Source organism: Cyprinodon tularosa, unplaced genomic scaffold (assembly GCF_016077235.1).
Source record: "Cyprinodon tularosa strain WSP-4 unplaced genomic scaffold, ASM1607723v1 ctg315, whole genome shotgun sequence".
Classification (NCBI taxonomy): Eukaryota; Metazoa; Chordata; class Actinopteri; order Cyprinodontiformes; family Cyprinodontidae; genus Cyprinodon; species Cyprinodon tularosa.
In genome coordinates this window covers 229,178-245,100 of record NW_024039025.1, presented here as the reverse complement: position 1 = coordinate 245,100, position 15,923 = coordinate 229,178, and the positions used below count along the sequence as shown (strand labels likewise).

The 15,923-nt window shown below is 38.9% G+C and overlaps 3 protein-coding genes across 13 annotated transcripts in view; 1 reads left to right on the top strand and 2 right to left on the bottom strand.

Annotated features, from left to right (window-relative positions):
* Nucleotides 1-654: 654 nt before the first annotated feature.
* Nucleotides 655-7,766, bottom strand: mtfr2 (mitochondrial fission regulator 2). Its single transcript, XM_038292689.1, has 8 exons — nucleotides 7,612-7,766; nucleotides 6,374-6,547; nucleotides 6,135-6,239; nucleotides 5,702-5,826; nucleotides 4,267-4,463; nucleotides 3,884-4,148; nucleotides 950-1,124; nucleotides 655-870 (listed from the first exon to the last, which is right to left on the bottom strand). The coding sequence occupies exons 2-8, from the start codon at nucleotides 6,443-6,445 to the stop codon at nucleotides 817-819; spliced, it is 993 nt and encodes a 330-aa protein (XP_038148617.1). The 5' UTR covers nucleotides 6,446-6,547; nucleotides 7,612-7,766; the 3' UTR covers nucleotides 655-816.
* A 64-nt stretch (nucleotides 7,767-7,830) lies between these two features.
* On the top strand, nucleotides 7,831-11,044 carry armc1l (armadillo repeat containing 1, like). Of its 2 annotated transcripts, none has more exons than XM_038292690.1 (7): nucleotides 7,831-7,930; nucleotides 8,298-8,470; nucleotides 9,603-9,694; nucleotides 9,828-10,011; nucleotides 10,111-10,227; nucleotides 10,330-10,404; nucleotides 10,500-11,044. In XM_038292690.1, the coding sequence occupies exons 2-7, from the start codon at nucleotides 8,318-8,320 to the stop codon at nucleotides 10,692-10,694; spliced, it is 816 nt and encodes a 271-aa protein (XP_038148618.1). In that variant the 5' UTR covers nucleotides 7,831-7,930; nucleotides 8,298-8,317; the 3' UTR covers nucleotides 10,695-11,044. The 2 variants fall into 2 exon arrangements, with proteins under 2 accessions (XP_038148618.1, XP_038148619.1); XM_038292691.1 differs by having other exon boundaries at nucleotides 7,854-7,949.
* A 58-nt stretch (nucleotides 11,045-11,102) lies between these two features.
* Nucleotides 11,103-15,923, bottom strand: part of si:ch73-217b7.1 (ensconsin) — a 40,677-nt gene continuing 35,856 nt past the window's right edge. For 8 of the 10 annotated variants that reach the window (XM_038292684.1, XM_038292678.1, XM_038292681.1 and 5 more), the window contains 6 exons: nucleotides 14,352-14,456; nucleotides 14,220-14,270; nucleotides 14,123-14,147; nucleotides 13,923-14,037; nucleotides 13,637-13,821; nucleotides 11,103-12,512 (listed from right to left, as the gene is read on the bottom strand). In XM_038292684.1, coding sequence (XP_038148612.1) covers nucleotides 12,502-12,512; nucleotides 13,637-13,821; nucleotides 13,923-14,037; nucleotides 14,123-14,147; nucleotides 14,220-14,270; nucleotides 14,352-14,456 — 492 coding nt within the window. In that variant the 3' untranslated portion in view covers nucleotides 11,103-12,501. The remainder of the gene's footprint in view (nucleotides 12,513-13,636; nucleotides 13,822-13,922; nucleotides 14,038-14,122; nucleotides 14,148-14,219; nucleotides 14,271-14,351; nucleotides 14,457-15,923) is intronic. The other 2 variants (XM_038292679.1, XM_038292683.1) reach the window with 1 other exon arrangement.

Here is a 15,923-nt window from a genome sequence, read left to right as displayed (position 1 = left end):
CTTTTTAAATAGGTGGCTTCCTTTAGATGGAATCAGTGCATCTCTATACAGATGTCTTTTAAAACACACACACACACACACATATATATATATATATATATAAAAAGTTTTTCCTTTTGTGTGCTAAAGCTTAAACAAGGGCCTTTTCGTGAAAAATTTTGAATTTCAGTTTACCCTGTTTAAATAAATATGAGATTTAAAATGTGGATTGCTAAAATATTATTGAGTTTTATAAAACCCCACTGTATTGTGATCATGTTTTACTTACAATGTCTCAAAGTTTCTCAATATTGTTTCAACAGGATGTGAAATGATAGCATTTTTTGCATAGGACACATTTTGCATGACGTGATCTGCAATGGACATTCTTATTCCTGGCACCAATCATTATTTAATGAATTAGTGCAGTAAAATAACTAAAACACATAACTTATCTTTAATTATTTGACACTCTTGCTTGGAATGGTATCAGTTCAATAAGTGAAAAACATTTATGTTTGACAACAATATCTTCTTTTGTTTAAACATAAACAGGTTTTTGTATTTGCTTAGTTTGTATGGTTATGTGTTACCAAATTGAGGGGAGAGTAATGACATGTATTCAATGCTGACATCTAGTGGATAAAAATGGTTTTTAATTAAAATTCCATTAGACTGATTTTTCTTTTTTATTATAGGCAGTAAAAAAATAAATAAACCCAACTTAACATTTTTACTTAAGTAAAAGTAGCCTTTAAAGAAAGTAAACGACAAAATAAAACTTAGCAGTAGCTGCTACACAAATCAATTAAAAGGCATGTCCATCCTGGCATGAGTTTAACAGGCTAGCAAATGGCGACGACCATGACTGCGTCTGGCGTGATGAGAGACCTGAAACAGAAGAACTGGGTTATTACTTCTGCAGACCGACGGATAAAAAGCACTTAGGGCTCTGACCGTGGAGGCACACCTGAGGGTTTTCTGGACTGCCAAAGGGAGAAAGCTGCAGGGTATTCTCCTTGTCCGAGGAGGAGTTGTTATGATGGTGAGCAAATTTCTTTTTCAGCGCCCGAGCTATCAGAGCCGCGGGGTCATTTTGCAAAGCAGCATCGCTTCTTCTCTTCACTGGATTGCCTCCCGGTGATCTACAGAGATGCAAGACTTTAAAGTTTGCCAAAAGTCACATTGTCTAAAATGGTAGATGTGAACTTTCACCCACAAGAGTCTCTCTTCCCCAAATCCCTTTAAAATGTCCCAGCTAAGCCACAGCAGCTCTGACTAAAGGTGGTTTTCAATCTCTAAACTGTTAAGGATAAGAGTATGTTTTAATTGTTATATCAAGAAATGTTTAATCTAATGTCCCTTAACGGTAAAATAATTCAGTTAGTCTGAAATGTAAAACATTGATCTATGTATAAAACATTTATTCAACGTATAATATAGTAATGTAACAACAACAACCCCAGTCTTTAGATATTTATTTTGGACTTAAGCAAAATATTGTTGCAGCATCAAATTCAACGTGAAAATGTGCATTCCACACCAAATCTGAGCAATCCATGCAGGGTATAAACATTTATGACGCAAGAGGAAATGAACACACTGATAATGAAGGTATTGATGCTAGATTGCATCATAATAGTTCCTGTGAAACTTTAATTGTATACCGACTTTATCAGATCGGAAACAGCAGTGTGATATAAGCTAGCACTAGTGAGTTCTAGCTCTACACAAGGACCTGTTGCATAAAGAAAACATGCTTTTAAACAATCTTAAATCATAAATTAAAGTGTGTGCAGTATTTAAAAGTTTCCTCACCCTCACGTTCCTCTCTGATCAACAGGGTGATTGATATCATATATCGGTAAATAAATGTAACAATGCTTGAGGCAATGCTGCAAACATGTAAATGATGTTGTGACATCTGGGCACAATGGGGGGACTGGAGGATGTTGAAAATGGGAGAATTAGGAGGGAAGATGTCTAAGGAGTCGCCAAAGTTTCCTGGCCCATGATGAGGACTTGTTTGTGAGCCAATTTAAAATCCTAAGTGGATTACTTTGGATCCATGTGCTGAGCAGGTTCCATTGATTGGAACAACACAAGGAGGTCCATTCACACAACTCCAGTGTAGATTAAAAAAAAGGAAGTGCATGGTTAATTAACCCACAATAACCATCACTACATGGTAAGATTTATATATAATAACAGGCACATATAAAATATACTTAATATGGATGAAATGAATATGGACTTCAGCCAATTTCTTAAAGATCCAAAGTAATCCACATATCTATAGAGGGATAAGGAGAATTCTGCATATAATGAGCTTCTATAGCTGCCATCTTTGTTCATATTGAAATATGTACCACGATATGCAGCATTTCCAGATTTTCTGCATTTTTCCTTTACTTCTTACAGATGTCAAACCCCTCTAGTGTTCCTGGCAGCAAGCTTTAACCAATGCAAATTTCCCCACAAGTGTGAAACAAAATCAACAATTCATTAACTCTCTGCCAGAAACATTTAGGAAAATATTTTTTTCTGTGAATGTCTTCCAATGATGCAAGGTAGATATCACAACTTTGCAAAGAGCAAAGTCTTGGAAGACATCAGTTCATACATACAAGAAACAAGTCCATACAAGATTTATCCAACGCGCCACCTCAACCACCAACACATCCATTTCTGCCCAAAACTGAGCTTTTTGTTTGCCCTCTCTCCTGGGAATCAGCCTCTACATCTATTGCAGCAAATATTTTTTTAAGACATTTGCAAGGAAATTAGAGCTTTATTCTCAAGTTTCATAAAATCTTTTCCTATTATTAATTTCTTTCGAAATTTCGAAAGCGATTCCTTCTAACTAGTTATGCCTCGACTCAGTTCCTCTGAAGTTTGTCAAGCTGCAAAACATAAGGCTGGCTGAGCTGCAGGTGGAGACAGGAAAACACAGAACCTGAATCTTCCCCTCTGTACACAGTCTTGCATCAGCTCTATTACTTTAACATGAAGGGTACAGCAACTCTCACCTGAAGAAGCCGCCTCAAGCCACAGGAGCAGCTCTAGATCCAACAGAACTTAAGATTGTCCTCACCTACAAAAGCCTCTAAAAGCAGTCATAGCATGCAAGTGCTCTGATGAAGCACAAAACTAAGCAGTTTCTGTCAAGGTTTTGTTCCCCATCTTTGCTAGATTAAGTTATAATCAAGACCGGACCAATGGGTCTTGTTAAGAGATTGAGAAGTTTTGAATTTGATTTACGCGACTACATGGCGTGTCTGTGGCTGCAACAATGCCGCGGTGGACGCGAATAAATAGACAATCCTACTGTGCAGCCTTAACAGCTTACAGATTTTGACCAGAGCATTTTATGGTTCTATTTAAACATGTCAAAATCTCACAAAAACCTATAATTGGGATTGGAGCAGGTATGGAAAGCCAAATGTGCCGCATATTTCATAAAATAAATACTGTAAATATCTCCATTTGTAAATATAAACATTTAAATGTTACCAAAGATACTTGCATTAAATAACCAAATGTTTTTTTTAATCCTTAGAAAATGCATATTTAACTTGATAAATTTTTCCCCCAGCTTTTATTGTCATAACACTGTCACAAGTACAGAGCAATGAAATTCATTCTCTGTATTTAACCCATCCCCTTGGAGAGCAGTGGGCTGCCATTGTGCGGCGCCCAGGGAGCAGTGTGGGTGAAGGGTCTTTGCTCAGGGAGCCAGAGTGGCAGTATGTGGGAATACACTACATATAAAGTATGAACTGATGGCTCCCAACTCTTCAGTTCTGCCCAGGCCCAGCCAATGCTATCAGCTGGCCTGTAAATACCTATACTTGAAACATTAAATTCTCTTTTAATGTTTTTGTGACATGTTGCTCGTTCTTACCTCTCCACTCGGCGTAGTTTGACTTGATTTAAATCCTTCAGAACGTCCAGCATCGAAGGAATCTTCTTGTTTTCTACGTTTCCGTTTAGCCCCGAGTGCGACTGTGACTGACCATCATCAGATTTGTTGCTCCGACGCTCTCTGATCAGATCCATCACAGACGATGTCTCACTGGAGATTATGCAGAGGGGAGGAGGAGGAGGGGGAGGTGGCGGTGGTGGAGCCGAAGAAGGAGGAGCAGCAGCACGAGGTGTGGAGGAGAGAGCTGTGATTGCAGCAGGGGATGTGAAAGGTGAGCACAGAGCGTTCTGGGTCTCAGTCAGAGATGGAACATTCATTAAGATCTCTTTTTTTGGAGGTTTGCAGAAAATGCTCCACTGTACCTGAAGATGGCGCTGCAGTAACAATCATGGCAATCTGAGCCTGTAGTTTAAGCAGCTCACTCTCCAGCTGTGTGATCTTCTGCAGGGCTTCAGGGTCAACCGTCTGTGGCGCACACCCTCCTCTTCTTTGAGCTTGTCTGGGGTTTCTCATCAGCTCCCGACTCAAAGTGCCGTCTTTCTTTGGGGGTAAATGGTTCCTTAAAACGCCACACAATCAAATACAAATAGTGTTTGCTATGAGGGATTCTGATTAGTACTCAAAGTTATTGAATAGATTAACTGATTTATTGGTCTCACAGTGGAGAAATTCACTGTGAGACCAATAAAGTCTGAAATAAAGAACTGAAAATACATAGTATTATTGTCTGTTTATCCTCTATAAAACTTCTCAGAAATAGAGTTAGAGGTTTACAGTGTCGACCCTAATTTAAAACCTTTAGATAACTTCCCTAACCTTTAAAATGAAACATATCCTTTACAATTCAACTGGAAAAACTAATATGTAATGTAGTAATAGAACAAAAGGTAACAGATTATTTAGCTCACTGCATAGGTAATCAAACCCTCATAATACTTTATTCAAGACTGCGTTTTTAAGTCTTTACATCTTGTACTGGCACATTCTCCAATGTATTCCTCAAATTTATCAGACTGTCTGGACATCTATTGTCTGTAGCCACTTTTAAGTGACCCTGCAGATCTATCAAGTTCAGATTTGCTACCTAGGCTATTTAAGAACATGAACCTTCATCTAACAAAGGCCACCTATTCTTCTGAAGGTAAGAGTCATTGTCAAGCTGTAGCAGACACCAGGACGGTCTGAGTCAAATGGGGGCCCTTTTAATTTACCAGGGGCCAGAGTCCTGCACCGAGTCAGGTATCCGTTGGTATAAAACTTAAATCTATAAAAAATATATATATATATATATTATTTCATAGGTGCGGGCCTGGGTATATATGAACAAAATGTGGGTAACATAGTTACAGTATGAGTCAATTTTTTTAATATTTTCTTATTAACTCTACATCTTAAAAAATGCATTGATTCAAGAATATCCAGAGAACAGTAGGTTTTTGAAGCAATAAGGCAAACCTTTTTTAATTCGGCCAATTTAGAGCTTTCAATCTGTGAGTGCAGCGTGCTCTGGATGTGAGCGAGAGGCAATGTTCTTTGCCTCTATTATTATAAATTGCTGTGTGTACATTTTGTGAACGCGGTTCGGATTGCACTTTATCATTTACAGGTCCGGTTTTGAATCGGGACAATTGCAGGTAACGGATCGGGTTTCGGTTGTCTACGGGTGCAGGCAGATGCCGTTTTGAAAAATCAGACCCATGCAGGACTGTCAGTCTCTGCTTTCTGTCACCTTTGACCAAAACACACACAAAATAAGAAAATGCATAAAAACAACAAATAGCCCCTAATCCTTTGTACCTGGTTCTGGCAAAGCTTTCACCCTCGTAGTCTAACACCCACAGAACATCTGCAAATGTAGCAATAGGAGGTGTGTCTGCTTCATCCTCAATGTATCCATGGGGCTTATAAGTCAGCAGGGGGATCTAAGGACAGAAAAAAAAAAACATTCAAAGGACATATTGCAAGCATGGTATATCCTAAATACTGTAATCTAATTTGCTTTCCAGTAAATACCAGGCTCTGTAGAGGTTGAAATGTTTTGACCTTCCAAAATTAGGCAAACACTTCATATGCAGCCTGAACTCCATTAGAGTTAAAGAAATAAGTGATCAGATACTTCAGCTCTACATTTTTTTTTTACTGGATTAGCTAAATAAGGTACTATTATATAAATTCAATTATCTGAGGATGAATCTTTATGGCAGCCACAAAGCGCAGTTGTTTAGATTACCTGAAAATGGACACGTGGAGTTGGCTGCAGTGGGAGATTTGTCCCAATCATTCGCACAATGCTGCGATATTGACCACACAGCTGAGAGTCCCACACAGGAACAAGCTGCCATCGGATGAAACACAACCACAAATAACAAGAGAGAAAAAAATTAAAAGGGATGGAGGAGGAGAGAGATTCAGTGCAGGCTGAGAAACATGTACTCATCTGGAACAGGGCTGCAGTGTCAGCATGCTTACCATTTCTGGAGCTACACCGAAGTACTCCAGGACCATACACAGCACATCCAGAATATCCTCTACTAAAGACATGGCAAGGACTTTTCCCTGCAGCAGCCGATGACTGCAAAGCTCCTGTTTCTGCTGACGGACTTATTTTGAGGCCAACATGAAGAGAAGTGAGATACTTTATACCTGAAACAACGAAATAGGAACACATCCTACTAAGCTTTGCAGATCCTCACAAGCTTCGGTGTAATTTCAAAAAGCAAAACATAGACCAAAAAAAAAAACAAAAAAACACCATAAGGTACAGAGAAAAGAACAAACTTAGCCAATAAATGGCCCGTTTACTTGTATTGAATAACATAAGTTAAGCGGGTTAATTTGCTATATGGGTATTTATGGGGTCCCATTTGCAATGTTAAGCAGTGAAAAATTAGGAGCAATATTTATGGTTATTTAGCATAGCTGATTCATTCATTTAGAAATAAATATTTAGTGTTTGAGCTAAATATTTATTTTGGAAATAAAACATTTAGTTTGCTAAATAAATATTTAGCTTACAAATTAAATGTTTTTTTTTTCTCAAATATTTAGCTTTAAATATTTAGTTAAACATTTAGCTCCAAATCAGATTTTTACTTTGAAACTAAATATTTATTTAACAAACTAAATATTTAATTTGCAAATTAAATATTAAACAAAGTAAGTTTTTTTTTTTTTATGAATGAATAACAGTGAAAAAATGACTTGGAAAAAAATAATCCCCTTATTCTTCTCTTAAAACACGATTAATAACCATAAATGTTTCTCAAAATTTTTGACTGCTTAACTTTACAAACTGCACCCCATAAATACTGAGGGGGAAGCGTTTTAAAACTGCCTCAGTGAGACAGTGGAGTGGCTTTAAAGCTGGATGTAATGCAAACCATTTTAAATGCAGGTAATTTAAAATTGTTTAAAACAGTTCAAAACAGGAACACAGCCAACCTCGTTGCTACTCTACATCATACATGTGAATGCATCACAAACTGATGGCCACTTTCATTATATCCTTTCATAAAATTCGTCAGTCAACGCTTTCAGTGTGTATCTCGGACCATCAGAGAGAGGAGGTAACATTAAAGCAATAAAAACCTGATCCTTGTAGCTCTGCAGTACCGCAGCATATGGGGAAAAGCTGCAGAGGTCATCAAAAGTTACCCAACAAAGCCGCAGCGAAGATGTTTTATAGAAATAAAGCATATGAAACTTACCGTCTACTCTTCTTTTCAAAGGAGCCACATGTTAGTTGCCAGCCATCTATTCAATCTTTTAACCAAACTAACATGTAATATGTTCAGAAAGATAGCTTTAAGAATACCCGTTCTCACGCCTCTAGGCAGCACTTCCGTAAAGTCAAATAATGCCGCAGTAGCAAACTGCTTTCTTATTGGCTGCAGCTGCGGACGAGGACAAACATCCAATAGGAAAGAACTACTTACAAACGTTCAGAACGTTTGACAGCCAATAGAACGTCGCGAAAGAAGAGCTACAAAATTTGTATTTTTCTGCACGAGCTTCTTCCTCTCTTTGGTAAGAAAACACAATTAAGGTACATTTTAAAACCTCTACGGTTCTATAGGGAATTCTTTAATATAACGAGAAGGGCATATCAGTTTTCAAAGTTTGAAAAATGCAATCAAGCAAATAGAAATGTACTTAAGGTCGAGCAACTTAACGTGTCATAAGATAATAGCATTGTTAGCTTCCCATTATGAAACGCAGATGCTCGAAAGTTCAGTGCTTGTTCTTTTTTAACAAACAAAAATAAGTATTAAACTATTTTGTTCTTAATTAAATTATACCTCCACAATAAAACTACTGCTTACTTAAGCAAACAAATCAGTTTAAACTTCACATCCACTCCGGGTTATCGTTTTAATGTTTCTTCCATTTTCAGGTCTGCTGAGTTTTCCAGTCATGATGGACGCCCTGTCGGTGGTGTGTCAGCTGCGGGATCTTGCTTCTGAACCGCAAAACCGAGCTGTGATCGTCCAAGACCAGGGTTGTCTTCCTGGACTAGTTCTCTTTCTGGACCACCAGAAACCAGAAGTGTTGCTTGCAACCTTGCAGGTACACACATTTAGTAAAACTATCGATTCTCTACAAAAACGGCATTTTGTTTAGATTCTATGTGATGAACAAACAGAAACTGTGGAAATGGGACATTACTAAATTGTTTAACAAAATCAACAATTCTCAAAAAGTGCTGATGGATTCTGGCCCCCTGACTCAATGGATTGTAGTTTCATCTCCGTTGCCCTGACAACGAGTCTTTTTCTGATGTGTTGATGCCACAATTGGAAATATGACAAATTAGAAAGAGGTTGATAATGGGGTTCATTACACTAAATTTTTTACAGCAAGTTGTAGGTTTGCAACTGGACTTTCTCCATTTTTGAATAATGTAAAATCACAGTTTGGTCCTTGAACTTTATCCTATAGTCTAATGACCCTTAACAGAACAGATGTTTCAAAATAAAAAACACGTAAAATATTTTGTGATTATATCATCGTGGTATCAAGCTGTGCAATATTAATATGGAATAAGTTCCCTGCATGCTGTCAACGTATTTGAAACTTTCATCTTACATGCCAATACAAATTATAATAGGTTTTCCATGGGTCATTAAAAAAATCATTAAGTGATTATATTATTTGTTTGTAAATTAAGGCTGTAATTGACATTAAAATTCATTAAATGTGATTATCGTGGCATTTAAAACGCCTTATTTAGAAAAAGAAAATCGTTTATAAAAAGTATTTCGTCAGATATATCGGATATAACTGGTTCCCCGTGTTTGCGTGGAACTGCTTCTGGTTGATCGCAAAGCCGTATGTTCGGAAAAGAAGCTCGAGGCACAGAAAAGGCTAGAGAATGGGAAAATGCAAACTTCAACAAAAGTAAAGGTGACAAAGGATTTTGTCATGTGTGTATATATATATATATATATATATATATATATATATATATGAATGAGAGTTATTGGTACTTGTTGATGGCATTGGAATTATTTCTAAGACCTTAAAAAGTGCATTTAAAAGCATTAGTTACTCATTCCAGTATAAACCCTGCATAGAACAGAGCCTCACTGTAGCAGATGCTCACACCAGACACAAATTACATTAAAATCACAGGGGTGATGGAGGCAATTCAATGTTTTTACTATAAAGAACTAAAAATATTACACATCTTTGTCCTCAGACTCTTCGTTATCTGGCCGAATTACCTCCCAACGTACCCATTATGAAGAACGAGCTGGGTATGATGGTGAGCTTGGAAAATCTTATCCAAAGGTAGGAAAATTAGATACAGATGTTAAAATACCTTATTTTCATCGAGGTGGTACATGTATGCTAGCTGGGACATAAGGTAGAACTTGTTATAAATGATCAAATAAATGTGGTTATGATTTTTTTTTCTCCTTAGAGGGGATCTCTCTCTTGATATCACGGCTCTGGCTAAAGAGGTGTATGGCATTCTGAGGGAGCCTGTTAATCCAACACCACGCACACCGGAGAGGGAGAGAAGGAGGAAGCCTCAGTTCTTTATCAACTCCACCAACAAGAAGGCAAAATCTGTCACACTACACATCCAAGGGCTGGAAAGCACTGTAAGTTTACTAAAGTATTTTACATTTACTAAGTATTGACCTCATTCATGCTGTTAAGCAACTCCTAGTTTACACATGCATTGTCTTTCTGCTTTCAAGCATCAAAGAAGCTTGTGTGAAGAGGCTCTGCTAAAAGTCAAAGGGGTGATCAGCTTCACTTTTCAAATGGCCTCTAAGAGATGTACAGTCCGTATCCGTTCAGATCTTCCCACTGAGGTAAAAAAAATTCTGGTTTCCATCTGGAAGTCAATCAAAAAGCCAGCCAGGAATTTTCATAAATAAAGAAATCTATTGTGTCTAAAAAATGTTTCTTTTCAGAGCCTGGCAACAGCTATCGCCTCCACTAACGTGTTGTCTGCTCAGCAAGTGGTGAAAAACGAAGCAGGAGAGGAGGTGAACAACATTCAAATCAGATTTTTTTCACAAGTTCCTCCTGAGCATTTTAAAATATTTAATGCCCTCCTCTCCCCCTCATGTCATTTCCTAAGGTTTATATCCCTCTGAAATCAAGTGGCGTTCAGGTGCCGCAAAACTCCGCCCTCCCAGACTACCTCCCGGAGGAAGAGGAGAGCCCGGAGAGGGAGGTTGACAGAGCCATTTCCCGCACTGCAGCTAAAGAGGATTCTAGTGGGAGCTGGCTGAATGCCGCCGCAGGTTTCCTCACAAAAACCTTCTACTGGTGAAGCTCACATTTTGTCCAAAAGCTGTCCGGATAGACTCTTCAGCACAAGTTGGGAGGAGCTCACATGAGGGCTTTATGTCTGCCAATCAGCAAGATACAGATTCCACTGTGTATGTGTGTATATAGGGATTTGATGTCCAAAATTGTTCAACCTGAGCAAATCTAAACCTACCTGTGTTTCATTGCTGTTTTCTATCCCCAAATACTATATAAATGTACCATCCTTCTTGTCTTTTCTGTTTATCCTTTACCTCCAAACATTCAAAGCTAAAGGTTTCTGTCATTCATTGAAATCTTAAGCTGTCCTGCTGTTTGTAAGTAGTAAGTAAATATATAAATACTTGTATCGTTTGTGTGCATTGTTTTTTGTACAGAGTAAAAAAAAAGCCCAGAAGAACCAGAGCAAATATTTAATTACTTCAAAGAAAATTTATTTGCTCACAAATAGAGCTGTAATCATTTTTTTCACCTCAGTAATACAATGGTGTGAATAACTTTCTACCAACCAGTATACAGTTATTTAAATTAAGGGATTTCTTTGCTTACAAAGCTTTGTCTTTAAGAAAATATCCACTTATATTTCACAAACCTATAGTTACCAGAACTTTAACAGTCCAGCTGGAAGAAACCTGGGACAAGAACGTGTGAATGGTATTAGTGACAATGTAAACCCCAAAGATCAGGCTGCAAAGAGCTGGAGAGAGCAATGTATGAGTGGCTGCTTATAAAAAGGCCAGCATTTAATCTCTTCATATCTGCATCAACAGGAAGACCTTAGTTTGGCTGAAAATGCTAAAGCTCAGGAATGCATTTCTACAATTCAGTGCAGACATGGACAACTTCAACAGCTGCAATTTCAAAAAAAAAAAAACTCAATTAGCAGCATCCTTTCATAAAAAAAAGGATGAAATCAATATCGGTTAACTCTTCCTCCTTTTGAACTGGTTTGGGGGGGAGGACTCCATTCAGCTTCTAACGCAGCCTAATAAAAGGGAATAGCTAAATACTTCCAGTTTCACTGTAAAAAGTAAACCAACAGGTTTTTAACCCAAAGAAAAAGTATTTTCCTAAGTGAACAAAAAAGATGCAGGCAACTTAAAGAATCACATTTAATCTTTACAGCCATTAAAACTAAATGAAAATGAGGTTTTGCCCTATCCTTCTGTTGCCTGAGAAAACAGAATCCTAATGAAACTAAAGCTTGTAATACTCCATCACCCTGGTCTGTATCTGATAGCCCCTAATTTTAAACGCTGTTGACGAAATACATTGTTTTGCATGACACTCTTTATAACTTTGTGCTGTCATTCCATCAAATCTAAATCAACAACTGTGCAGTTTTGAACCTTTTTTTTTCCAGATATAAAGTCACATTACAGTTGCTGGAATTCAAAGAACATTGAAAACAACTTCAAGTATCACAGTTGGAGACTTAAAAGGTGACTCGGTTTACACTACAATATTTGTCCCTGCTTAGCCTCACTTGATAGAGCAGGAGGGTCAATGTTGTCCTGTGATTTCAGGTTGTTAGAGAATCGAGGGGAGGAACTGGGGCCACATTTTCAAAAAGTTATGCCCAAGTGTCAGGGAAATTAGCTCTTTGTCTGATTTTCCAAAAGTAAAAAAAAAACACTTCTTTTTGGAAGGATGCCTTGTTGTAGTTCTTTGGAGACACCAGTTCTGGGACATGGCTATGAATATATGGTGTTAGGAATCCTTGGTTTGGTTCAGTTCTCATAGCTCCATGATTCTCTGTTTCCTTCTCGGTTTCTCCCGTCTCTGTGGAGTCCTTGCATCGCACAGCAACATCAGGCCACATCTGCATTTTAAAAGGGCAAATAAAGAACAGCAAATTTGTAAATACAGTATAAATGACTATTTTTGGGAAGAAGTTTCATGTTTCTGGCCGTCATACCTTGACGATTTAGCCAGCGTACGCTGACGTACGAAAATTGAGGCTAAAACGCTAGTGTAAGTTGGATAAGTTAGGGGTAAGTTTTATATAAGTTATGAGCACGCTGGCACATGTTGATATACGAGAAATTCTGCATGCTCACGTATGCCAGCGTTTGCTCATAAGTGGTACAGGTAAGTTATGTGATAGTTAACACATTTTAATTTTAATTTACTCATAAGTCGTGTTGTCTAGCTTATTCACCCTGTATCATCCCAATCGTAGGGTGAGCGTGAAGGTGAGTGTGATGGATCCTCCCTGCGTTCACACCCGTGGCCACTACCAACAATTTAACTTAAAGACACTGAATCTGCTGCGACTGCAAACCTTTCTTTTTAGCTTTTATTTTTTTCGTGAGCGGTGAACAGTAGCTAAGTTATTACTGTGACTATGAAGCTGTGCTTTTTATGCTGGCCTGGGCACCTCCGGTTGCATTGCTCCCCCCCCCCCCTCAGGACACTGGCTTGTGCATCCTTTCATGGGCATTACACTAACCTGCGTTATGGATAAGTTAGGCTGTCGTTCGACATTAATTCTGGACTCTGGATGAATACTCTATGTATATACCCAAAATTGAAACGATACATAGAAAGTTCAGCGTATGCCGGCGTTTCAGAAGATTCTGGGACGTCTTGCATACACTGACTAAGTCGTCAAGGTGTGAGTGCGCCGTTATCTGAAGCATCTCACTGGCTAAGTTATGCTAACACACAAATAGTGATATGCACTTGATATCAGTCTATGCCGACATGATCTGATCATAGCTACAGTTATATTGGATAATATCAACACAATCTTTTTGTAGGAAAACCATTTTTAAAACTGGTGATTTCTGCAGGAGCTTGTCTGTCTAATTCAGGTAGAAGAAATCTGCTCAGACTCTACAGACATCAATGCTACACTTCTATAGAAACAGTGCTTAAATTAGAGTAGAAAATGTGTCCCATCAAAACAACATTGTGGGAGTAAACATATCACCTGGTACTGACCTGGCCCTTGCTGGGCTGATATATCTTCTACTCCACTAAGAGGCTTTAGAGGACCGTTCTCCATGAAGGCTACGACAGAAACTTTACTCTCCTCTACCACCTTCTCCTGCTGCTCCTCTCCTTCAGGAGGAGACAACCTGGAATGTGAAGGCAGGGTGATTTCCTCTTCAAAATCCCCGTTCTCCCTAACAAAAACACCAAAACGGAAGGAAAAAGGAGCAGAAATAAATATGACAGAAATGTTTTGGTGTGATGTATTAGTGCTGTTGAACTGTGTTTTTCCCACCACCTCTGGTCTGGGTGGCTCAGTGCAGTGGTGCTGGGCTGTGGGCTGAGGTTAGGCTCACTGTTGGATGTCTGAGGCACGGCGGCAGCAGGTGCTTCAGCAGAACCAGGAATCACTGATGAAACAAAAGATCAGGACAATCCTTCAAAAAACAATCTGAGAGATTTTTGGGAGAAGAGAAGAATGGTATATGGAGTTACCTTCGCTGTCTCTGGTCCTGACTTTCTGGAAATCAGAATAAACATTTTTAAAAGAAAAGTTTGTCGTCTTCCTTTTATAGCCAGTAGGCAGCTTTACCTTTTCAGATGTGTCCGAGCGTCTAGTTCTCTTCATGATCTCCTCCAAACGCTGTGCCGGATAAAACAAGATGCACAGAAAATGAAAACACGATTTCGATATGGATCATCAGTTCATGTTTGAGGATATCACCTTCTTTCTCTCCAGTCGTTCAGCCTCTTCTTTCTGAAAGTGCTTCTCTCTCTTCAGCCTCAATCGCTCCGCCTCCTCCCTCAATCGAGACTCCTCCTCCTCTTTCTAAAGCAAAACACAGGGAAGAATATTGGGATTTTATCTGTGCTCGCAAAATTCACTGTGACCTTGAGTATTTTGGGCACCAAAATCAGTAGCATTTGTATAAAAATCAGTTCAGTGACACAACAGGTGAGTCCAGAATTATTCATACCCCGTTAGGTTTAGATTTGACATTATTTTCATTCAACTCACAAAATTGTTTGATATAAAAAGTGACAAAGTCTTTTTTCAAAAGATAAGCTTCATAAAAGTAAAATGAGAATTAATTTTGAAGAATAGAAATTTTCATTTATCAAATAATGTCTTAAATAACAATTTGAGCACTGTTTGTGGACATTCAAGCTGTCATTGAACACCTCATGCTCACCAGCCATTAGCATGTTTCCACAGGTATTTCTGACAGTTTAACTTTTGCTATGAGCTCCAAGTCTTTGAGTCTGCAAGGTCTACCAGGCCATCAATATAAACTGTGAAAGAATACTTAAAAACTTTAAGGGGTATGGCTAATTTAGGGTTTAACTGTACACCCAATGATCTAAATCTTACAATGCCCACATATGACATTTATTACATTACAAAAAGCCCTTAGTGAAATAACCGACTTGGCTCCTTGGATGATCTCTGACAGTGAACGCATCATATTAGACCTCAAAGCAGATGGATTCCTTGCATCTCGAGTCTTCTTCCAGATTTTGGGACCTTATTTTTTTAAAGAAATACCGACTTAACTTTTTTTTTTTTAAGTGACTTAAGCTTTTTTCCGAGGTGAGACGCTTCTTATCTCTGGTTCTAACCTGCCCCCACCCATCCTCACCACCTTCTACTGTGGCACCATAGAGAGCGTTCTGACCAGCTGACTCACTGTGTGGGGTGGAGGCTGCAGCGCCTTAGACTGGAAGAACGTGAGAAGAGTGGTAAGAACAGCAGAGAAGATCATGGGGGCTCCTCTTCCCTCCATTACAGACATTTCATCCCAGCGCTGCACGTCCCGAGCCCGTAACATCATCAGCGCCCCCTTAAGGGCTGGTTATACTCTCCGCAGCAGTGTATCACAGTGAGCTTGTCGCAGATATTTTTAATTTATGCCCAATTTTGAAGTGCGGTCTGCCCTATGTTATTTCCTGGCACGCCGCAAGAGGGACAATCACGAACTAGCTGTGGGTCTAGATACGGCCGAGGCGGTGAGGAAGTGGGGGCAAATTTGTGCGAGAACATAGGGACATGAGGGTGAAAAAGAGCATGGATCCAGGTGGAAAAAGGGTCCCAGCGTTATAGCGCACCTTGCTCTTCTAGCTGGTCAAATTTCACAAGTTGTTTTCAACAATGGTGGTCATACAAACAAAACAAGCCGGTATGGTACAAAACGGGAAACGCGCATAGTGTAGAGCGGATGTAGATTTGACCAATCAGAGGCCTTCTGTCTGCTGTCACCTATAATTTTGAAGAGGCGCACCAGAGTGCCTGCGGGAG